The sequence below is a fragment of the Narcine bancroftii genome, chromosome 4 (assembly GCF_036971445.1).
Source record: "Narcine bancroftii isolate sNarBan1 chromosome 4, sNarBan1.hap1, whole genome shotgun sequence".
In the NCBI taxonomy this organism is placed as follows: domain Eukaryota; kingdom Metazoa; phylum Chordata; class Chondrichthyes; order Torpediniformes; family Narcinidae; genus Narcine; species Narcine bancroftii.
Genome location: NC_091472.1, coordinates 130,115,298 through 130,139,707, shown reverse-complemented (window position 1 = coordinate 130,139,707; position 24,410 = coordinate 130,115,298). Strand labels below are relative to the sequence as shown.

At 38.5% G+C, this 24,410-nt stretch overlaps 1 protein-coding gene and 1 long non-coding RNA gene across 2 annotated transcripts in view; one reads left to right on the top strand and one right to left on the bottom strand.

Moving 5' to 3' along the window:
• Positions 1–24,410, bottom strand: part of grk3 (G protein-coupled receptor kinase 3) — a 349,456-nt gene that overhangs the window by 22,915 nt on the left and 302,131 nt on the right. The window contains exons 16-19 of the mRNA XM_069932852.1: positions 21,533–21,599; positions 20,359–20,454; positions 19,111–19,273; positions 3,766–3,902 (exon numbers count right to left, since the gene is read on the bottom strand). Of these exons, the coding sequence (XP_069788953.1) occupies positions 3,766–3,902; positions 19,111–19,273; positions 20,359–20,454; positions 21,533–21,599 (463 nt within the window). The remainder of the gene's footprint in view (positions 1–3,765; positions 3,903–19,110; positions 19,274–20,358; positions 20,455–21,532; positions 21,600–24,410) is intronic.
• The window catches only part of LOC138761162 (uncharacterized), a 174,747-nt gene that overhangs the window by 84,706 nt on the left and 65,631 nt on the right, over positions 1–24,410 (top strand). The gene's annotated exons all lie outside the window — the stretch shown is intronic.

The window sequence follows — 24,410 nt, the reverse complement described above, 5'->3', positions numbered from 1 at the left end:
TCATGTAGTCAGAAATAATGTTTGGAAATCAAGTCACTAACACAATTCTGTTTTACAGTTTTGTCTCGCACTGAAGAAACTGCACATTCTCAGTTCTGAACTTCTGAACACTAATGTTGCTGAATGGCATTCATTGACTGCAGTTTAAAAGTGTGGTGCACTTTTTGCGCATCCAGGCAACTTCCAGAACTTTCCACTACAGCTACCATTTTACTTTTTCTCAGGTACGGCAAAGTTCTAGCAATTGATTTAAATTCCCCAATAATTTTATGACAAAATAAATGATGAGGACATACAGAATGTATCTAATATACCAACCTGGAAATGATTATATACTAAAATTCTGGTATCCAGCACCTATGGGCATCATGCAAGCCAGATATGTGAACATTCTGGATGACTGACACATACTCTTACAATACCTAACTAATAAATCTGCATTAATAATACAGTTTAGAGGAGTCACGTGATGGAGTAGTGGCCGGACGGTGAACTCCAGCCCTCTCCAGAAAAGTCGGGAAAAACAAAGAAAAACACAAAGGCACAGAAATAAAAGTTACAGAAAAGTGAGTATAAAGGTGGAAAGAAGATGGCGACAAAAAAAAGAAAAATCGAAAGCAACGGTAAGAAGAGAGGAAGAGAAGACAAAGGAGGAAAAAGGTGAAGGCCTTACCTGTCCGAAGAGGCCCGCTGCGGAGAGAGAAACCCGCTCCCTCAGGTCGGTAAATAATGGACTACAAAAATGGCTTGCAAAGCCGAGTAAAAGTGCGCAACCGCGCATGCGCGATACTTCGCGCATGCGCGATGCGAATGAAAAAAAACACACCGACGGGAGGGGGGACCAGCTGGGGAGTCGATCTCCACAGCCGGCAACGACAGCTGCAGAACACCTGCAGCAAGAAGAGACCACAGAAGACAATAGAAACAAGAAAGAAGAGGAGGAAAGGGCACCAAAGAAACAACAGGTGGCCAACCCAGAGGAAGAAGAAGAGGAAGAGGAAGAGTACAGTGAAATAGAAGAAGAAAAGAAAGGCAAGATAAAGGATATACTTGCTCTTATTAAAGGATACATGGAGTCATTTAAAGAATGGCAAACACAGGAATTTAAGGATTTAAGAAAAAGAATAAACAACACAGAAGAGAAAATAAATAAAATGGAGATGACCTTAACAGAAATGGGAAAGAAAATGGACAAGATGGAAGAGCGGGCAGTAGCAGCAGAAATGGAGGTAGAAGACTTAAAAAAGAAATTGGAGAAATCTAATAAAAAAACTAAAGAGACACAAGAACTACTAGCTCAAAAAATAGATACAATGGAAAACCATAACAGAAGAAATAACATAAAGATAGTGGGCCTTAAGGAAGATGAAGAAGGCAAGAATATGAGGGAGTTTATAAAAGAGTGGATCCCTAAGACCCTAGGATGTCCAGAACTACAGCATGAAATGGAAATAGAAAGGGCACATAGAGTATTGGCCTCTAAACCACAACCACAACAAAAACCAAGATCTATTGTAGTAAAATTCCTAAGATATACTACAAGAGAAAAGGTACTGGAGAAGACAATGGAAAAAGTAAGAGAGGGCAACAAACCACTGGAGTATAAAGGGCAAAAAATCTTCATTTATCCAGATATAAGTTTTGAACTCCTAAAGAAGAGAAAAGAGTTCAATACAGCAAAGGCGATTTTATGGAAGAAAGGGTATAAATTTATACTAAAGCATCCAGCGGTATTGAAAATATTTATTCCAGGACAACAAAACAGACTATTCTCGGATCCAGAAGAAGCACGAAAATTTGCAGAACAATTACAAAAATAGACTGAGGGAGGAAGACGGGTAATGAGAGTTAAAATGATCACGATTGATATGTATGTGGGTAAAGACAAAAATAGACTGAGGGATGAAGACGGGTAATGAGAGTAAAAATGATCACGATTGATATGTATGCGGGTAAAGAGGTATAAGAGTGAATAGAGACAATGAGCATACATAAATGTATCTGTACTTAGAGGAAAATATAGATAGTATAGACAAGAATTAATAAGGGAAGGTAATGGAATAGAGAGAATAAGGAGGGAATTAAAAGAGTGAACTTTGTGACATATGAAAAGTGAAATCTTTTCTGGGGGAGGCGGGGTGGGGGGGAAATAGCGGTCACTGCAAAATCAGTTGACGCTTGCGAGTGGATTCGCAAATCCAAATGGAGAGGGGAGATGTGGTTGTCCGACAAGGGATAAAGGACAACTCAGGAGGTGAAGGGGAGATTGGGGATAAATAAGATAGAAATAGGAGAATAAGGAAAATGTTGGATGTTGTAGGAATGTTGTCTTATAAAGAGTTGAAAATAAGAAAACAGAAATGGAAAAGGAGGAAAGGTAATGATGGAAAAACGGAAAGAGAAGATAAACAAAATATAAAAGGGCTACGCTGAACTATATGTCTTTAAATATTAATGGAATACATAACCAAATTAAAAGGAAGAAACTACTAAATTTAAATGAATAAATGTATTCCATTAGAAAAAATAACAGATAGGTTAAGAAATAATATTGAAATATTCGAGCAAGTATAGGAGCCTTACATTAAATACAATAGCGAAAACCTACCGGGGACAAACAGTACCTAAGTTGATGGAAGGAGAAGGAAAGAAAAGAATGGACTCAGTAGAATTTCTGGTGTAATTTTGTTGAATGACAACATTGTCTGACTGGCTTAATGCAACCTAGACTGTATACCTAAAATGGATGAGAGGGGGTGGTGGGGGGGTGGTTTGGGAGGAAAGGGGGGGGGGGAGAAAAAGTCACTGTATATGTGTGAAAAAGAAATAGTGTATATCATGGCTAATGTGATTTATGGTGTGAAAAATAAAAAATTTAAAAAAAAGAAAAAAAAATACAGTTTAAAAGACAGCACAAAATTTAAATTTGTAAAAAAAAAGTATTATTGACCTTAATTATGTGAAGTTCGCTTAAATCAGGTAATTCCCATAACTTACAAAATTTCTATTTGAATCCTGATTGCTGGTCATGCATTGTGTTAACCACCACGCTAACTGTGCCACCATCATAATTAACCATCCCCCCAAGTTTACAGATAATGCCTTATTAATATACTTAATACTAATAAAGACTCTTACTCGGCATGGATAGGGAGACACTTTGGGAGAGTCACCTCAGCGGCAAGCAGCATCAGCCATTTTATTTAAACACAACTTAATTGAAACTTTATTCAAACAGATGCAGCAGGTGGGCCATGACTGGGGCGCTCCACTGGCTGATTGTTTGCTCCCATCTTCACCAAGAGGTTATGTGTTGTTTTGGAGAACATTTACTTTTACAATTTTAAATATTTATTTCATTTTTTTCTTATTTATTTAAATTGTATTTCTTTATTTCTTTCCTCAATTTTTTTTTTCTGGTTGGTTGGGATGCCGGTTGCTTGAATTTTGGAGACTGTGGATTTTACTGTAATTTATTTCTCATCAGTTATTTGCATTATAAATGACTGCAATGATATAATATAAGGGGAGATTTCTCTCTTTCGCAGTCCTTGCTCTATTTTTGAGGAAAAATGCATGGGCGAGATGAACAGAAGCTCATTTCCTTTCCCAACGCTTTCTAACCTCAGTGACCTTTACATTTAATACTCAAATATACTGAATAAGGCATTAATCTTGATAAAATCAATATTTTGCTGCTCTCTCAACAATCATATACATACTCACAACCATTTTCTTAATTTCAGTCAGTCAAGCATTGCTTACCCGTGACTCGCCCTCTCCTCTCCATTCCAGGCGATTTGGAAAGAGGTAGAAATAACGACGTTGCCACTGTGTTAGGAAAGGGTTTCCCAATTTCAGCATATAACCATGCATGATGCAGTCTTTACCCAGGGCATAATCTGTATATAAATGATGACATCAGTCCAAGTCTTGGAACATAAAAACACAGGCAAGAATAGGCCATAATTTCACTTATATTTGCACTACCATTCAAGAAGATTATGATGGTATGATTGTTGGCTTCAACTCTACTCTCTGATTCTCATAATCTGTTTCTCCAGCATTTCCAAAATTAAAAATAATGAATTACATTCTGATGGTTAAGAAAAGATTTTCCCTCCCAACATTTCCTAATTAAATTTATTCTTGCTTCTTTCACTTTGCCCTAGGTAAATGGTATCTCCCATCTTTTATGAATCTCAAAAATATCTCTGATCAACAGGTTACACCAATGTTTTAATTCATTCTTATTTTCATCGAAGGTGAAAGAATATTTAGAGGATAAATTCCCATTCGTCCTCTGGTATGATAGGTAATTCCACAGATCCTAATTGATGCTCAAGTGCTTACAACTTCCTCCCCTTGGTACTGACCAGGGCTTTCAATGGAATCCAGAAGAGTGGAAATGGTGCTGCAGCCTCACAGGGCTCTGAATAGACTCTGCCTGGATTCACTTTTGACCTCAGAGTAGTTTCAATGCATATTCATTAATATACTTGCAGGAATAAATTATGCAGAGAGGTGGGATTCAACTAGACTTGCATTTTTTTATGTACAAGCAATTAAGCGGTGCTCTAATTGAAGTATTTGAAATGAACAAAGGAGTCAAAAGATCAATAAAGATAAACCATTAAGTGTGGTGAACAAACCCAAAACAAGAGTGATGTAATATTTACAGCTTGGCCACATGTGGCAAGTTCAGATAGAATCTGCAATTCTCTTGCCGCAAAATGCATTTGAGACTCAACGGAAGGCTAATTTTCCAAGACAGACAGATATTTTGTAGAGATGTTTTGCACGACGGTTTCCAATTATGGGTCACCCTACATTCTCATGAATTTATGATGTTGGTACTCACCACTGTCATTGATATTGATTACTCAATGCCTTTTAAATTTAGACATACAGCATGGTAACAGGACGGGTCCGTGCTGCCCAATTTACACCCAATTAACCTACATCCCTGATGGGAGGAAACTGGAACCCCTGGGGAAAACCAATGGAAACATGGGGAGAATGTACTGTTACAGGTTATATTATATTTTATATTATATATAAATATGTCTTTAAAAGAGATAGATTGTGGGGGTTCAGTGTAGGTCACTTCACAGAGTAACAAAACACATCTCATTTAAAATGCAAGAGCTTTGCTGAAGCCAGACGTTCAGGCACCAGTGATTTTTGCAAAGACAATGGAACTACTTTGGAAAATTTCAAAGGTACGTGCAAATGAAAAGTCTAGGCTCAAGTGCTGATAAAGATCTTTCAAGGATTGGGTTTGGAGCCTTGGGAGGAGGTTTAGTTGTTACAAGGGGGGGGCCGAGAAAGAGAGAAAGAAAGAGAGAGAGAGAGAGAGAGAGAGAGAGAGAGAGAGAGAGAGAGGGGTGAGTTTTGCAGGTGCTTTTGAGGCTGCAACATGGCAAGCTGGCAGGCCTTTTTTTTGGAAAATTTTATTTATCATTTGTATCGATATAAAGAATAAATTCAATAATATAGTAACTTAATAAACCATACAAAATGATACAATAAGTGTTTAATTTTCTGCCCAACCCCCTTCCCCAAAAGAAAGAAAAAAGGAAGAAAAAAAGAAAAAGAAAGAACACCTACTTCTACATATATATTATTAACATATATAATATTCATTGACTATTTTTTATAATTTCTAATTGAGAGGGGTGGGAAAAGTGGAGGATATGGATGGACATTTATTCAAAAAATCCATATATGGTTCCCAAATTTTATAAAAGTTTTCAATTCAATTCCTTAAACGATATGTAATTTTTTCTAAAGGTATACAATTTTGCATTTCAATATGCCGTGTCTATTTTTACCAAATTATCAGTTTTCTACATTACCACTATACATTTCTTTGCTGTTGCGACGGCTATATTTAAAAGTTTTCCTTGATATTTATCCAATTTCAGTTTTATATCTTCATATATATTCCAAAATAAAAATATTCTTGGATTTTTTTGTATCTTTATCATCATAATTTGTCCTAACAATACACTCAAATCTTTCCAAAATTGTTCCATTTTCTCACAGGACCATACTGAATGTAAAAAGGTCCCTATTTCCTTGTAACATCGAAAACACTTATCCAGATAATTAGAATCAAGTCCGTTCAATTTATATGAAGTATAATATAATTGATGAAGAAAATTATATTGAACAATTTTATATCTAGCATTAACTGTATTTGTAACACTCTCTTGATACAATTTTGACCATATTTCCTTTTGTATATTTAAATCTTTCTCCCATCGTAATTTTGATTTATATAATTTTTTACCTTTTAGTTTCTTATAATTTTATATACATATTAGTAAAAAATTTGTTCATAATAAATATATCTGTTATTATACTGAATTCTGAGTCTACAGTCATAATGGACGCAGCTACAGCAGCAGCGGCCGCCACGGCAGCAGTTAATGCAGTTGGACTTCACTTGCCTCCATTGTGGACATATCAACCTCAGGTTTGGCTTATTCAGGCTGAAACCGTTTCGTCTTCTGGGCATAACGGTGGAGGACACAAAGTTCTGGCATGCTGTAGGTGCGTTGGATGCTGCTACTGCATCTCGAGTGAGCAAATTTATTGCCAATTCCCCGTCGGAGAACCAGTACACCAGGTTCCACCAGTTTCTTCTGGATACATTGGAATTGACAAGGCATGAGAGCAGCATGCAGCTTTTGAACATGAAAGGAATCCATCGGACCTAATGCTTGAAATGCTTGCATTGGCGGATGGTCATTCTCATTGCCTGCTCTTTGAAACTTTATTTCTATCAAAGCTGCCAGCTCGCATCGCCATACCCATTGCTAGTATGGATTTCCGCCGTACCCATGACATAGCACAGGAGGCTGACAGGCTCTATCCTACACAAAAGTCTGTTCAAATACAGCCTGTTTTGGCAGCAGATACATCTTACGCGTCCTACGAGCCTCCTGTATCAGCAGTCCAATCAAAGAAGGAGGAACGTGCTGACGTATGTTGAGAGTGGTGTTTTTACCATCGCTGTGAGGGGATAAATGCCCATAAATGCGTCCAGCCATGTACCTATTACAGGAAAAAGGCGGGAAATGAAAGAGCCGGCTGCCAGTAGTGGCCTCGGCAGCTGGAGCAAATATGGGCCTATTGTATTTTCAAGATGACGCCGGTAAGCGCAAGTTTCTTGTAGACACAGGTTCTGAGCTTAGTTTACTTCCACTTACCTATTTTGAAAGGACGCATAAACAACACCACCTGGCTCTTTGAGTGGCGAATGGAGCTACCATTTCCAGCTTTGGCACACGACAGATCACAATTGGAATAGATGGGACCACATTCCATTGGAATTGCGTCTTAGCTTCTGTTGCTCAACCTATTTTGGGTGCAGACTTTTTACGATCCCATGACTTACTGGTAGACGTGAAATGGAGGAAATTGATTCATGCCACCACCTTACAGACATACCCATTGGCATGCAGCAAAGGAAGAGTTTCCCAGCTTGGAGTGCATATGCTGCACAAGGATGCCTATGCCAGCCTGCTCAATGAATTTCCCCGTATTCTCACTCCTAATTTCAATGCCTCAAAAACAGCCCATGGTGTGTCTCATTACATAGGCACTTCAGGCCCACCGATTCATGCCAGGGCTCAGTTGTCTTGCACCTGATAAACTCCTGCAAAGGTGGAGTTCACGACAATGGAAGAGCTGGGTATCATTCGACACTCCAACAGTCCTTGGGCATCACCATTGCACATGGTACCCAAGAAGACAGGTTGATGGAGACCCTGTGGTGATTACCGTAGGTTTAACCATGTTACTACACCCGACAGGTACCCAATTCCTCATAAACAGGATTTTGCTGCTCATCTACACCGTTGCCACATTTTTTCCAAGGTTGAACTGGTCAAAGGATATCATCAAATAATTATCCATAAGGATGATATCCCTAAAACAGCAATTATTACTCCTTTTGGGCTTTTTGAATTACTCAGGATGCCATTTGGATTGAAAAATGCTGCTCAACCCTTCCAGCGGCTGATGGACACTTTAAGCAGGGATTTGGAGTTTGCATACATTTACTTGGATGACATCCTCGTAGCCAGTCAAACTGAGGAAGATCACCACCTGCATTTGCGCCGCCTTTTCCAACGGCTAGAGGAATTCGGTCTTACCATCAACCCTGGCAAATGTCAGTTTGGCAGATCCACCATCGACTTCCTAGGACACAAGATCACGGCCGGCGATATATTTCCGTTATCCAGCAAGGTAGACGCAGTCCGTGTTTTTTCCAAACCTACCACAATTAAGGGATGGCAGAAATTTCTGGGCATGACAAATGTCTATCACTAGTTTATTCCTGCAGCTGCTGACATTCTTCAACCACTGTTTCAGATCGTCTCCACAAAGCTCAGGGACGTTACCTGGACATCAGAGATGGAGGTTGTGTTTATGACTGCCTAAGAGGCATTGGCCAAAGCTGCAATGTTTGCCCATCCCAACCCTGAGGCTGTTTTGATACTGAGCACTGATGCCTCAAGTACGGCCGTTGGTGTGGTTCTCGAACAGTACGTCAATGGCCATTATCAACCCCTTGCTTTCTTCAGCAGGCATTTAAGGCTGGCGAAAATTAAATATAGTACATTTGATCGGGAACTGTTGGCATTGTACCTAGCCACACGGCCCTTCCGATACATTTTGGAAGGTTGCCATTTCAAGGTGTTTACGGATCATAAGCCACTCATTTTTGCCTTCAGCAAAATAACAGATCCATGGTTGGCAAGACAGCAGCGTCACTTATCGTAAGTTTCAGAACTCACGATGGACGTGCGCCATGTTTCAGGGAAAGACAATCTTATCGCAAATATGCTGTCCAGACCAACTGTGTATCATATATCAGGAATCTATATCCCTGAATTGGCCAGTGCACAGGCCATAGACCCCGATATTCAGACATACAGTACGGCCATTACTAACCTGAACATACAACAGGTAGCACCACAACAGGGCAGCCCAACCCTTCTTTGTGATGTCTTTGGACTACCCTAGACCATTGATGGAGGCATCATGGAGGCAATGCCTTTTTGATCAGATACACAGCTTGTCTCATCCATCTATCAGAACATCAGTCAAGCTCATGTCAAATAAATCCGTATGGCAAGGACTAAGAAAAGACCTCGCTCAATGGGCACATACATGCACCTCCTGCCAGACGGCTAAATTTCAGCGGCCCACCAAGGCATCTCTTCAGCCTTTTCCAGCAGTACGCAGGAGGTTCGAACACATGCACGTGGACCTGGTCAGGCCATTGCCAGTATCTCAAAACATGAGATACATTTTAAGTGGTGGACCATTCCACGCGCTGGCTAGAGGCCATCCTGTTGCCATCCAGTGACACTGAAACATGTTCTAGGGCAATCATTGTCAATTGAATCACTAGATTTGGTGTCCCAACGCACATAACTTCAGACCATGGAGCACAATTCACCTCTGCATTATGGTTTGCCTTTGCGTGCTTTTGTGGCTCACACCTGCACCACACTATGGCATAACATCCACTGTCCAACGGCCTTGTGGAATGTTTCCACCGGCAACTAAAATTCACGCTTAAGGCCAGACTCACCGGTCCCAATTGGGTTGATGAGTTGCCATGGGTTCTACTGGGAGTTTGTATGGGACCAAAGGAAGATTTGTCTGCATCATCAGCAGAGATGGTTTATGGCAGTTCCAGGGGACATTCATTTTGCAACCAACTCTGACCTGGATGTCCTTCAGCAACTTCGACATGGAATCACTAGCAGGAAATCTGTTTCTACCAGCTGGCGTGGAACCCCTAAACAACATGTGCCCCCTCAGCTCCTCAACGTTGATTTTGTTTTTGTACGCAGACAGGTTCCAGGAGCTCCATTACAAAGACCATATGAGGGCCATTTCCGTGTGATTAAGAGGGACAGAATTGTGTTTACTTTGTACATTGGGAGAAATTCGCAGCTGTTTAGTTTAGACAGACTCAAGCCTGCCCATATGGATCCAACTCCACCCATTCAATGCCCCCAGCCCAGACGGTGTGGGGGTCCTCCTAAGGCACACGCAATTAGTGTTTTAATTTCTGGTGACAATTCTGGGGGGGGTGATGTAGCGGACGTGAGGCGGGTGCACAGTGCGAACTGTCGCTGGCGCGGTTCTGCGGGCATGCGGAACCCTAATACGGACGTCTGCCTACTCACCTAATGGACTGCATGTGAGGTATACTGAGTGCCGAGGAACGTCATGTTGAGCTATTGATTCTCCTGCCAGAAGGCGTGGGACACTTACAAGGCTAGATTTAAACCTGCTGGTTCCGTGGGTCGGCAGAGACGCATATAAAAGAAGCCTGTAAACCCTGAATAAATCAGTCTTGAGTTGACTACTCTGGCCTGTGTTTGTATTTCTTTAGTAGCTCTACCATAGTAGCCGCTACAATATTATATTTATGTTTTAATTGTTCAAAAGTTAAAAAGAAAGATCCCAAAAAACAATCTTTTATCCTCTGTATTCCTTTACTATACCAATTATCAAATAAAGAATTATTCAAAGTGAAAGGAATAAGTTGATTTTGTTTTAACAACATTTTAGGTAATTGATAATTTTTAATCCCTCTCTCCATATGAATCTCATTCCATATTTTCAATATATGTTTTAAAATTGGTACTTCCATTTTTCCTTTAAACAATTCACTATTCCGTTGATTCAAAATTTGTTCTGGGAGAGTTTCTCCAATTTTATTCATTTCAATCTGATCCCAAGCTGTTTTTTCACCCAGTTGATAATGGGAAGACAAAAATCTTAATTGAGCTGCTTTAAAATAATTTTTAAAATTCAGTAATCTTAGTCATCCCTGATTAAATTTCCATGTTAATTTTTCAAGACCAATTCTTGACAATTTACCATTCCAAATAAATTCTCATATAATTTTATTCAAACTCCAAAAGAACATTTCTGGAACATGAATGGGTAATGATTGAAATAAATATTGTTTTCTTGGAAAAATATTCATTTTAATACAATTCACCCATCCTATTAAAATTATTGGTAAATCTTTCCATTTTCTCAGATCTTCTTCTATCTTTTTTAATAGTGGTGAGCAATTTAACTTAATTACATTATTTATATTTCTGTAAATTTTTATTCCTAAATATTTAATTGTTTCTTTTTACCACTTAAATTTTGTCAATCTCTTACATTGTGAATGATCCATATCAACCATAGGCATCACCTCACTTTTATCAGCATCAACATTATAACCCGATACTAATCCATATTCTATTAATCTCATATTCAACTTATTCAATGATATTTATGGTCTTGTTAGACTATAACATCTTCCGAAAACAAACTAATTTTATGCTCTTTATTACCTATCTCAAATTCCTTAATTTCTTTATCACCTAATTATTTCTGCCAATGGCTCTATTGCTAATGAAAATAAAAAAAAAAGGTGACAATGGACAACCTTATCTAGATGACCTTTCTAACAAAAAAAAGGTTTTGATATTTGTCTATTCGTAACCACTTTTGCTTTTGGCTGATCATATAACTTTTATCCAATTTACAAAAGTGTTTGGAATCCCAAATATACTAAGTACTTTAATCAAAAAATCCCATACAATCATCAAATGCTTTCTCTGTATCTAACGCAACCACGACTGCTGTTATCTTTCTATTTTGAGCTACATTTATCAAACTTAAGAAGTTAACTATATTATCTGCCTCTTCTATTTTTTAATAAAACCAGCTTGATCCATAATTTTTAATTTTGGTAAAAATTTAGCAAACTGATTAAGCAATAATTTTGATAAAATTATATAATCCATATTCAGTCGTCATATATGAAGAAGGTTGTAGACAATCCTTCCCTTTCTTCGCAATTACTGTTATTAATGCTGTTTTGAAAGATTCTGGTGGGCCATGTAACTCTTTCATTTGGTCAAAGCAAGTTGGCAGGCTTGTTGAAACCCCATTTTGAAGGTGGGTTGTGAATACTGAGTTCTGCCTGATGAAAACCGCTGTAGTCCTTACAAGAGGAAATAGCTAGCTAGAGTATTCTCCTGAAATACGGGAAACAAGAGGAACTCTCTGGTGACCTGGAAGAAGAGGTTATCATTTGGAAAACCCATGATGGGGTAAGTTTCTTTGGCAAGACACTGAAGTGACTGATTGTAGAAAATTAGTTTGTGTGTGTCCAACGAGCAACAAATATCTCTCTGAAACCAACAAGAACCTTTCTGAGCAGTAACCGTTGACCTTTAAGCACCAGAGTCAAGTGAAAATTTATAAATGTTAAATTCTGTGCACAATATAAGAATGGACTGATAAAGGTGAACTTGGAGAAGTGAGAAGTGAATGATTGGACTATTAACACGAAGAACTGCACTTAGAATTAGAAGGGAATTAAGTTAGGTTGTTAATAGTAATAAGTTAAAGTTTGATCCTGTTCTCATGTTTAAAGAAAATTAAAAGCAACTTTTGTTTAAGTAACCATTTGTCTTGGTGAATTTCTATTGCTGCTTGGTTTTGGGGTCCTCTGGGCTCGTTACAGTACAAACTTACAGATAGCTTGGGATTTGAACCCCAGCCCAATTGCTGCCACTTTAAAGGCGTTGTGCTAACTGCTACTCCAACCATGCCTTCTCCAAAGCTTTTCAAAAATGTTCTCATCATAAATGAATGCAATTCCCTCTTGAAGGACTCAATGGAACCTGCCTCCACAGCCACTGAATTGAAGGTTCAGCCACAAACAATGTAAAAAAAATTTGTGACTTCTAGTCCTTGACCATGGGGAATAGCCTCTTGCTATCCACTCTATTCAGACTATTCTCTATGATTTTCACTTTGCCTTCTCTTCATAAAATGGTCCCAGTTCTCCAATCAATGCTTGTAACTGTAGTTCTTCATCCCAGGAAACATTCTTGTAAATATTTTCTGAATTCTCCCTTCAACATGGCCAACTAGAACTGAGTACAACATTCCATTTGAGGCTAAACTGGAGCTTAATTCATAAATGGCATTATAGATTTCAGATTTATTGTCAGAGTACATAAATGACATCACATACAACCCTGAAATTCATTTTCCTGCAGGTGAGGCAGAATTACCACATATTGGTAGTGCAAAAAAACTGTACACAATGTACACATGCAAACAAATAAAGAAATGTAAACAAACTGGATGCAATACAGAGTAAAAAAAAATCAATAAATTAATCCATAATTTAATTTATTGTTTTTTTTTGGGTAATTCTTTATTTATCGCACTATAAACCATATCAACCAATATATTTACAGATGCATCTCTTTATATATTCACAGTGACATTTTTTCTTTTTTTCCCCCATCCCTCCCTTCCCCCCTCCAAAAACAGTAAATATTGAACATATAAAATACAATAAAACAATATCTTTATACAAAAGGAATACAAACAAAAAAGACCTATCATCTACTTATACACATTAAATCCGATCGTGTTTACCTTCTTATCATTTTAGGTGGTGGTGATCTGAGGCCTGCTCTTTTTGTTATGTTCCATATATGGTTCCCAGGTTTTTTCAAACATTGTAACTTTGTCTTTTAAATTATGTGATTTTTTTTCCAATGGGATACATTTAAACTTGGTTATATATTCCGTTAATGTTTATAGTCATATAGTCCAACGTGGCCATCTTATATCTTTATTTTCACTTCTTTTCCACCTCTTCACCACCTCCATCCCTTTTTTCCCATTACTGTTTTTTAAGTTTTCCTTTTTAATCTCAATATATGACAATGCATTTAAGACATGAAATACCCCAACAATCCCCACAAGCAATAACCCTTTAAACTCAAATGAACCTCCCCTCCTTGGATTGCCCCTTGTCCCTTGACGGCAACCACAACTCCCCTTTCCATTCGGTTTGCGAACTTGCTCGCAAGCGTCAACCGATTTCGCAGTGACCATTATTCTCCCCCCCCCCACAGAGAATACTATTTTCCTATACATATAACAAAGCTCTCTCTCTCTTTTTTCCCCCTTCTTTTATCCATCTTTAAATCTTTATATATACATTATCTTTACTTTATATTTTTACATATTTTTGTATATTTTCTTGCCGGTCTTCCTTCTTGTCACTCTTCCTCCTCTCTTCTCCTGTCCTTCAAATATTCAGCAAATTCTTGGGCTTTCTTTAGGTCCGAGAACAGCCTATTCTGTTCCCCAGGAATAAATACTTTGAGTACTGCTGGATGTCTTAATATAAAATTATAACCTTTCTTCCAGAAGATTGTTTTCGACGTGTTGAATTCCTCCTTCTTCTTTAAAAGTTCGAAGCTTATGTCCGGGTAATTTAATTTATTGTTGAGGAGTCTGATGGTGGAGAGGTAGCAGCTGTTCCTGAACATGGTGGACTGAGCCTTCTGGCACCTGTACCACCTTCCTGATGGTAGCAGTGAGAACAGAATATGTGATGGGTGGTGTGGATCTTTGATGATTGCTGTTACTCTCCGACGGCAGCGTTCCCTGTTAGATGTTCTCGATGGTGGGGAAGGCTTTGCCTGTGTTGTCCTGCGCTGTGTCCACTACCTTATTCAGGGCTATATGCTCAGGGATATTGGTGTCCCCAAAGGAGACTGTGATGCAGCTCGTCAGCACACTTTCCACCACACATCTTAAGATTTTTGACAGGTTTTTTGATGCCATACCAAACTTCTGCAAACTCCTGAGGAAGTCGAGGCACTGATGTGCTTTATTCCCAATGCTATTGCGTGCAGGAAAGATCCTCCAAGATAGTGACTCTCAAGAACTTAAATTTGCTCACTCTCTCCACCTCTGATTCCCCCAATGATCACCTCTGGTTTTCCCTTCCTGAAATCAACAATCAACTCCTTGGTTTTGGTGACTCTGAGTGCGAGGTTGTTGTTGGTGCACCATTGGGCAAAAATTTCAATCTCCCTCTTGTATGCTGACTCATTCCCCTTTATACAACCTACTTCTGTGGTATAGCTTTTTAAACTTTTTTTTATTAAGGATTTTCAATCAACATGTAGTTACAAAACAAACAAAATCAAAGAAACATCACAGATATATGCAACAAAATACCAAGACCAAACTACATGTTGATATACAAATAAGGAAGAATCAATACATAATCAAATTCTGCTCTATTGTTTATAAAAACAAAATTGCACACCGTGCCAATCATTAAAAGTAGAAAAAAAAAGAGAAATAAGAAAAAAAGAATGACCCCCCCCAAAAGAAAAAGGAAAAAAAAACAGGTAATTCTCCCATACGATGTGACAAAATCATCTCTTTTCCAAAAGCACGAATTACATATAGATGAAACATTATGTGATTCATCCAGAGCTTACCTCCTCCCTTAAAGGATAAATGTCTTGGCATAGACATTGCAAGGGATACTGGAGATAGTGGCATTGGAGACCGGAGGGGGGGATCATCAAAGGTTAATCCCAATATATCTTAAATACGGTTTCATATTCTTAAAAACATGTAACAATTTCTGAGGTTGTAAGTAATCTTCTCCAGGGGATCACAACTTTGCATTTCTGACTTCCAGTGGGTTAGACTCAGCTGGGAATCAGATTTCCAAGTAATCGCTGTGCATTTCCTGGCCACTGCTAAAGTAAATTTAACAAACTTCAAATTATATTTCGACAGCCTCATTTTAGGTCTTATATCTGCTCATTTCCCCAATAAAAACAATTCTGGCACCTGAGGGTATCGAATTCTCGTAAATTGTTCCAGGAAATTCCCCAAATCTTCCCAGAAGGATCTCACCTTAGGGCATGACCAGGTTGAATGCAAAATGGTCGCTATATTTTGACTGCATCGAAAACATAAATTGGATAATTCATATTTCAATTTATTTAATTTTTGTGGAGTAGCATACAGCTGATGCAAAAAATTATATTGCATCACCCTAGACCTTACATTAATTGTATTGCTCATGCTGCTCTAATATAGGTCACCAGCAAATTGGATCAATTTCTATACCCAAACCTGATTCCCATTACTATTGTGATATTGTTAGTGAATTTGTAGATGGTGTTGTACCAAACCATACAGTCATAGGTGTCAAGTGGGGGCTAGGAAGGCAGCTCTGGTGTGCTCCAGTACTGATGGAGATTGTGGAGGAGATGTTCTCATCAACCCTTATTGATTGTGGTCTTGAGGTGAGGAAATCAACGATCCAATTACACAGTGGGATTTTCAGTCCGAGTTAATGGAGTTTGTTGATCAGCTTTGAGGGGATGATGGTGTTAAATGCTAAACTGTAGTCAATAAAGAGCATCTTGATGAATGTATCTTTGCTGTCCAGGTGTTCCAGGGCTTTGTGTAGAGCCAGTGCAATGGCATCTGCTGTAGACCTGTTGCTATGATAGGCAAATTGGAACAGATCCATATCACCGCTCAGACAGGAGCTGATATGCTTCAACACCAGCCTTTCAAAACACGTCAAAACTGTTGATGTGAGTGCCCCTAGTTGATAGTCATTTACGCAGGTACCACACTCTTCTTGTGCATGGGTACGAGTGACACCTGTTTGAAACAGGTGGATAGCCTGCCCTGCCAGAGTAAGGTTTTGACAATATCCGTGAATACATTGAAAAAACACACAAATGCTGGAGAAATTCAGCAGGTCAAACAGTACCTTCATGTAGCAAAGGTGAAGATACATCACCAAAGTTTCAGGCTTGAGCCCTTCATCAAGGTGTGGGGGAACATGAGAGATGTCTGATCAAAAGGGGGGGGGGGGGGTTGGTGATGGTGGAAGATGATAGGTGGAAAGTTGGAGGGGGGAAGAGAGTCTAGGCTAGGTGGAGAGAGAAAGGAAGTAGGAACTGGAATAACTAGTTAAAGGGTGGGGGGTGGGGAGGGGGAAAAAGCAAGCTGATTAGTGGAATGCAGTGAACTCATTGTTCATGCCCTGGGTTGGAGAATGTCCAGACGAAAAATGAGGTGTTGTTCCTCCAATCTGTGGGGTGGTCAGGGTGGGGTAGTGTGAAAGGCCATGGACAGACATTGAGAACGTGACTCAGAAATGAAATGGTTGGCTATGGGGAGGACGCTTTTGTTGCAGATGGAGAGGAGGTGTTGGGCGAAGCGATCTCCTAATTTGATACTCAGCCGGGACTCTGTCTGGACTGGATGCTTTCCTCGGACAACTTGTCATCCTCGGATACGAACAGGAGAGGATCATCAGGGGACAGTGATGGTTCTTTCTTGTTCTTGTGGTCGAATTGGGTGTAGAAGGCATTGAGTTCACCTGGTAGTGAAGCTTTACATCTCCTATTGCACCAGATTTGGTTTGATAGCAGGTTATACTCAACGACCTTATCATTAATGATTAAAAGTATTATGCCTTATTATTCTCTTTTCAACCCACTTATTTCTTTCAAGATTTCTGCCAAGTCCCTTTGCCATTGTACTACTTTTAGAATACTACTTCTTATTCTACTTTCCTCCTCCTCATTCTTCCTCCCGCAGCACTTCACCTCACATTTCTCGACATTAAACTTCTTCTGCCACATGTCTGCTCATTCTACTAGCCTGTTTATATCCTGCAGCACTATATTTTGCCAGTTACTGCCGAACTTATCCTTGCACTGTTTTCTGAATGAGAAACATGAGAATCGAGGAAAAGACAACTGCTAATAATCTTTGTGACATTCCAAGAAGATGAACACACAACCATTGTGTGTGTTGAACATATTAATTGAACATATAACACATACAGTATCTCAACAGTTTCCTGAAGTTTAAAAGCAACAATAAAAGTGTATTTAAACCTGTTGTGTGGATTGTGGAGGGTCATGTGGCCTCTCTGTCTGGAATCTGGGGGAATATAGAATGTGGAGGGTCACATGAACTCTCTGTCTGGAAACTAATTGGAAGTCACATCACTTGCCAATCAAGGTTGGACTTTGCCCAGCCATTAGTGCACACCTGACCACTAGCCCCTTTAAATCACTTACCAATTACCTGGACCAGATTCTGTCACTTTTTTAAAAGCCTATCACATGCAGCAGATCATCCTCTATGCTCTTTAGGCCTGTCTACGAATGCTGCTCTATGTCAGGTCGCAAACTATGGATACCACTGAAAGAGTCATTGGTAAGGTGTGTACTACATTTAGAGTGGAACCATAGTATTGTATAGAAATATTTAGCATTGAGCCACACCCTGCTGGTACAGCGAATCAGGAGTATGATTCTTGTAAGAGTGTGCTAGTTATCAAATATTACTGCACATTTGTAATAAAGAGTGAGTGAGAGAGAGAGAGAGAGAGAGAGAGAGAGAGAGAGAGAGAGAGAGAGAGAGAGAGAAAGAGAAAGAGAGAGAAGACAGCCACTGGGATTGGAGAACAATGCTAACATTGTTTTAGTATCAAGTGTTCTTTTGTGTCTTCCCCGGTATGATTTTCCCATGTGTGCAATAAAGATCATCCTTTGTTTGTTTAGTCTGTGTCTGGACTCACTTCTCTGTGAACCTACCAACCTGATTTTCACCTCATGTAACAACACCAAGGCTACTTAATTAAATTACAGCACCCTGCTGCATTGGTGCTGGGAAGTCTAAACTTTATCATTTATAAAAGTTGTCTGATTATGCTTGAATATTGTTACATTGTAGTTCTTTTCCATTTGTAATAAATGTGAAACTTTATGTCTTAGCTATTATGCTGTGCTCTATCTTTTGTGTTCCGAAGAGAAGAAAATATAATCACCATACCAGGTTGTTGGGTTGGAGTTAAGACACAAATGACCCTAAATGCAATTGAATGGTGAAAGAGTTAAATAGTCTATTGATATTCCCACTTTCAAATAATGTTCATTAAAATTTAAGTTTAATGTTTCCACTAACATACAAATTCAGCCCTCTTATCAGGAGTCTTGTAGCATTTTAGAGAAATAAGAGGTAAAATACAAAAAAAAATGGATCAATGATAGAAAACAAACAGCAGGATCAAGCATCATAAAAAGACATCAACATTTTTCCTGTTAACATCGATCATGCTGAAAATTAGCATTTTCAGTTCTTTTCAGTCTAAATCGCCCGTGATGCATTACATTTGGAGATGAACTTTCCTACCTTCCTCATGGCCAAGCATCTTGTTCTTTGCTCTCTTTCTGATCTCGTTTTTATCAGTATCACCATTGACTGCATCGTACACAGTTTCTGCCACTTCTTGTTGCCAACGTTCCGATATCACCAGAGGAAAGTTTTTATAGAGCTCCTGATCACTATCCAGCAGCTACGAAAGCAATAGCAAGATACAGTAGATGGAAGTTAAAAATTGGAAAGGAAAGAAGAGATGTATATGGTAGAGAGAGCAAAAAAATTGAGTGACAGAAGGAAAGAGAAAACAGGATAGGCAGCAAAGAAAATATATTAGTGGAAGAGCAAGAAAAGGAAGAAAAACAGGGTGGAGGAAGAGAAAATAATGAAAGGATAAGGGAGAGTAAACAAAACGGGAAAAAAGTGAAGCAAAAAATTAAAGAGAATTAGAAAACAATATTAGCATATGAATTATTAACACTGGAAGACTTTTTTTGTTATGAACACAATCAAACAAAGTTTTCCATTATTTATTTAAATCTGGTAATTTTGCATGGTAAGCATCATATTCTCATTTCTTTTTTAACTTGCGTCACAATATACTACTCTGCCATCGACTGGACTTTATTTCTTTAATATTATGTAGGATTGCTGTCTGAAAGCACGTTCTGTTGAAATTATTCTTTGAAAACCCATCACAATATTTGTCTCTTTTTCACTAAAAGCTATGCGAGTCACCATTTCACATTTTAGATACTGTATATTGTATTCACACACTCCTGCAGTGCCCCCACCTGAACTTCCATTACATCAAATGTTGGAAATGCCCAAATGGAACTAGAAGTAATCTTTACCTGTGAGCATTCATGCTTAGGCCATTCACAAATAGCTCATGAAGAAGCTGCCTATCACCCATTACAGAATCTTTTGGATAGCACTTAAACACTTCTTTGTTAAGTTGATTGTTGGATAGTCCAGGACTTCAGTGTGCAGAATTTGAATAGGTAGAGTAATCTTAGTTGGGGTGCAAGGATGATACCACTTTCTGGTAATAAGGGTGCCTCACACACTAAATATCTCCAGTGTGACTATTCAAGCACCACTCAGTAAAAAGGTATGATCCACATCAACTGATGATGGGTTGAACAACAGTACCAATTGCCACAAAAGCACTACTAGTACTTGATCATTATTATGTGCCATTTATTCCATATTTTACTGTCATTCAGATCTGTTCTCAGAATTCCAAAACAACATTTGGAGAGTTGATGAGAAAAATACCTTGATGCCCTTCGTGTCTTCTTCATCAAATGATCCTATATCAAATGCATCAGCTGCATTCACCTCTCCCCGGGGAGGAATAAGTGGAGGAAGATACTTGAAACAGAAAAAAATAAAGTGAAGACATTTTATCGCAACATAATATCTGGCATTCATCTATATTTAGCTGGGAACACCATGCGGGCCACTTAGACTCTATGGTAGGGGAACAGAGCCCTTTCAACAGGAATAGTAAAAAAAAACAACAGAACTGCTTGAGATTTTGTAATGGCAGTGCTGGTGTGAACCAGGTAACAGCAACTTGCTGGCTTTAAACAAAAGGGCTTAATGGTTGTTTTTTTTTAATATCTTGAAACCAAGGGGATCTGTGCCCAAGATGGCAGCTGACCACAAGGAGATGCATACTCCGGGGGATCAGCAGACCCACACAGAGCACCGGAAGGGACTCTCTTTTGCTTCTCATTCTCTTACAGTTGGGGGTGCTGGTTAAGCAAAATTTGAAAAATTTTGTGTATTATTGCATGACCATAATGGAATCTTGAATCTACAGCAACATTGCTCGTGGCAGTGGGAAGTCTTTGTGAAGTTCACACTCACAAGTGGGTTCAATATGATAGCTGAATAAATTCACTTTTTGCTAATTACCTATTTTGCATTCAGTTGCTGGCCCTCTAAAACTTTAGTAAATGAGTTTGAGTGATCGATTTTCATTTGGCACAAGGTCATGGTGCAACATTGTTGATTATTTCACCAATATGTTATAAATACATATCCAGAAACCTTCTTGAATTGGAAATCCAAGTCAAATAGTGAAATTGGAATAATGCTCTGCAAACATATTACCATAATGTAATAATGGGAATGAATGATCTATATGCAATTTATTCTGTAGCATTTTGGTGGTTTAGATGCATTAGAATGAACAACAGTGCAACACGGCTTGGGGACCTGTGGAGCAAATCTAAGAAGCTTGCCTTTTAACTTCCTCATTTTGCAATAAGAACTGACCATTGTGTGGAATTATTTGCAATACAGAAAGTTTACATTTTCTTTCTGATGCAGTTAGCATGCAAACTCACCACTCAAAGGATCGTCCAATAATGTTTGATATTCAGTGATACTCCATCATTCTTAATTCATTTATTCTCAAACACAAAAATGAGCTGTTTCTTACCTTCTGCAAATAGACTTGCTGCCAATCAATCCCTTTAAAAAAAGGATGTTCTTTCACTTCCACAGCACTATAGAAACAAAAGGTATGACATCACCTTAAATTTGATCAATAATTAGGCCTGCATTCACTTCAGAAACTGTAGCATGAATAATAATTATCAATGGCATCAAAAATAATAAATTATATTGGGATTGAGTAATGAGATGTTCAAATTAAACCTGGAGCTAATCAATAAATAAAATGATTCTTGGCACAGAATAACCAGATTCCAATATTAACCTTCACACAGTATTTTATCAGCAACATCAAAACTGAGCGTCAACATAGAATTAGAGGACAGGAGTTGGTGTCTGCCTATCATGGTACAACCAATTTTTTGGAAGAGCAATCCTCTGCATTTTAAATTAAGTCCTGCAAATTTTCATGTAATTGAATTAGCTTCCACCACTTCCTCAGACAGTGAATTCCAAAACATCACATCTCTGACAGTTTTTTTCCTTTTGTTCTCTGATCACCTTCAGGCCCTTTCACACTTGCCAGTAATCCCAGGAATCAAACACCAATTGGCCTTAAAAGGAGTAAGTGTGAAAGCAAAATCTGCTCAACAGATGATGTCATCTCATGCCGGGGAATGCCGGCCTCAACCTCTAGTACAATCCCTGGCATCTGCAGACACCGGCGTTGAGATCAGGCAAGTGTGAAACGGGCAATTGCATTACAGGCACTTCCGATTAAAGATAGAACAAAGGGAGGACAAACGCCGGGGATAAACCCTTGCAAGTGTGAAAGCATTCAGTGTCCCAGTTAAGAGTGGTCTAGTGTGAAATGCCAAACCCCCATTCCTATCCCGGGACATTGAACGGCTAATTTACTGGGATGTAAGAGTGAAAGGGGGTATAAATTTGTAGTTATCAGGGCGTGGCCATGCAAAGGACTTAGACAGATGTGCTTTGATCGAGCTCTCGGTGAAGAGTATTAAAAAGACATCTTAAAATTAAGAATTTATCATTAAAAATGGACTAAACAAGTACTAAGAAACTAAGGGAACCAAGATCAAGAATCAAGGAAGCTTCTACTCAGCCAGGAACGAAAGCCTGAAATGGAGCTGGCTTAAGTGTGGCCTTGGGACCAGCTGACCCTGGCAGAGTTGAGGAGTTGGGACAAGAACTAAATATTATCCTGTAAAAAATGGAGAACTTGAGAAATCAATTTGTAGGCGTTGAAAATGAAATGAGAGACATGACTGAAAGGATTACTGAAATTAAAGAAATCGTTGAAGACTTAATGGAAAGAATGAACCAAGCAGAAGTAGACTTTGTAAAAACACAAAGTAAGTTAAAAAGCTTTGGAAAAGGATGCAAAGCAATGGAAATCAGACAGATAAGGACAGCTGGACAAGATTGACCACATGAAGAATTTTAGCAAACAAAATAATGTTCGAATTATTGGAGTGAAAAGAGAAATCAAAGGAAGAGATTTGGTGAACTTCTTTGAAACATGGATCCCACGAGTGTTGAGAGAAGACAAATTGAAAGGGCTCACCAGACGCTCGGACCCAAGAAAGCTGGCAATCAGTGATTATGACCAGTCCTGGTAAGACTTTTGAGTTACGGGGAACAGGAGACAATTCTGGGAGCAGCATATGAATACTCTAAGCAAAATAATGGCCATCTGAGATTGACTATGAAAAATTACTATTTTTTCAAGATTTTAATCCTATTTTGATTAAGCAAAGAAAGGAGTAAAAAGGCAACTGCATTCCAAAAATTTGAAATTTTCGATGATATATCCTGCGTTTCTGAGGTTTGAAGTAGCAGAAGGTAATCGGCAATTTTTTAAGACTAAGAACGAGGTGGATGAGGTTTATGAAAAGACTAAGGTTACCAAAAAAGATTTTGAAGAATATTTACAATAGGACTAAGTAAAAGTTGTATTTTTAAAAAACTGTCTTGTATTTATAGTTGAAAAGTAAATTTTATTGAAATGATCACAGAGAGCTCAAAAAAGAGAGAAATCTTGGGAAAAATAGTAGCACAGTGGAGACTCCATTCTAAGGGGGAGAATGGCACCTGGAGAGGAGTATCTATAAAAGATAGCATTAAAGGAAGGGGTTCTTCTTCCTCAAAAGATTCTGTAGGCTTTTTTCACAGGCTTCAGGGTTTCCTGTTTATATCACCATCATGATAGGGACATTGCATATGTTTTTTAAAGGAGAAAGATCAGTGTATTCTTTAAACAATGAAAAAGGTTTTATTGTGAAATAATATTTTAAAAAAAATCAATATGGAGAGGGGAATGGCCCTGAGAAGGACTTATGTTCTGGTTGAGCTCTCTATGAAGAGTACTAAATGGATGGTCAAAACTTGAAAATCAATATTTATTGCATCAAAAATGGATAAAACTAGCATGAAGAAACCAAGGTAGCAGAAAACAAAGATTGAAGGAACTCCTATTTAACCAGGAACATTGGATGGAAGTCCAAAAGGGAGCGGTGCAAAATTGGTGATGGGCTGGCATAACCAGGTAAAACTTGTGAGATGGGTCAAGAATTAAGCATCATCTTGGAAAAAATAGAGAATTTGAGTAACCTATTCATAAGTGTTGAAACGGTGATGAGAGATATTACAGAAAAAAATGACCGAACTAAAAGTAATTGTTGAAGATCTGATGGAGAGAATGGGCCAAGCAGAGTTTGAATTGATAAAAATGCATTGAAAACTCAAGGCTTTAGAAATAAAGCCATAGAATGGGAGTCAGAAAAACAAGGACTGCTTGACAAAATTGTCCATATGGAGAACTTTAGTTGATGAAATAATGTCCACATTATTGGACTAAAGGAAAGAATTGAGAGAAGAGACCTGGTGAACCTTTTTCAAAA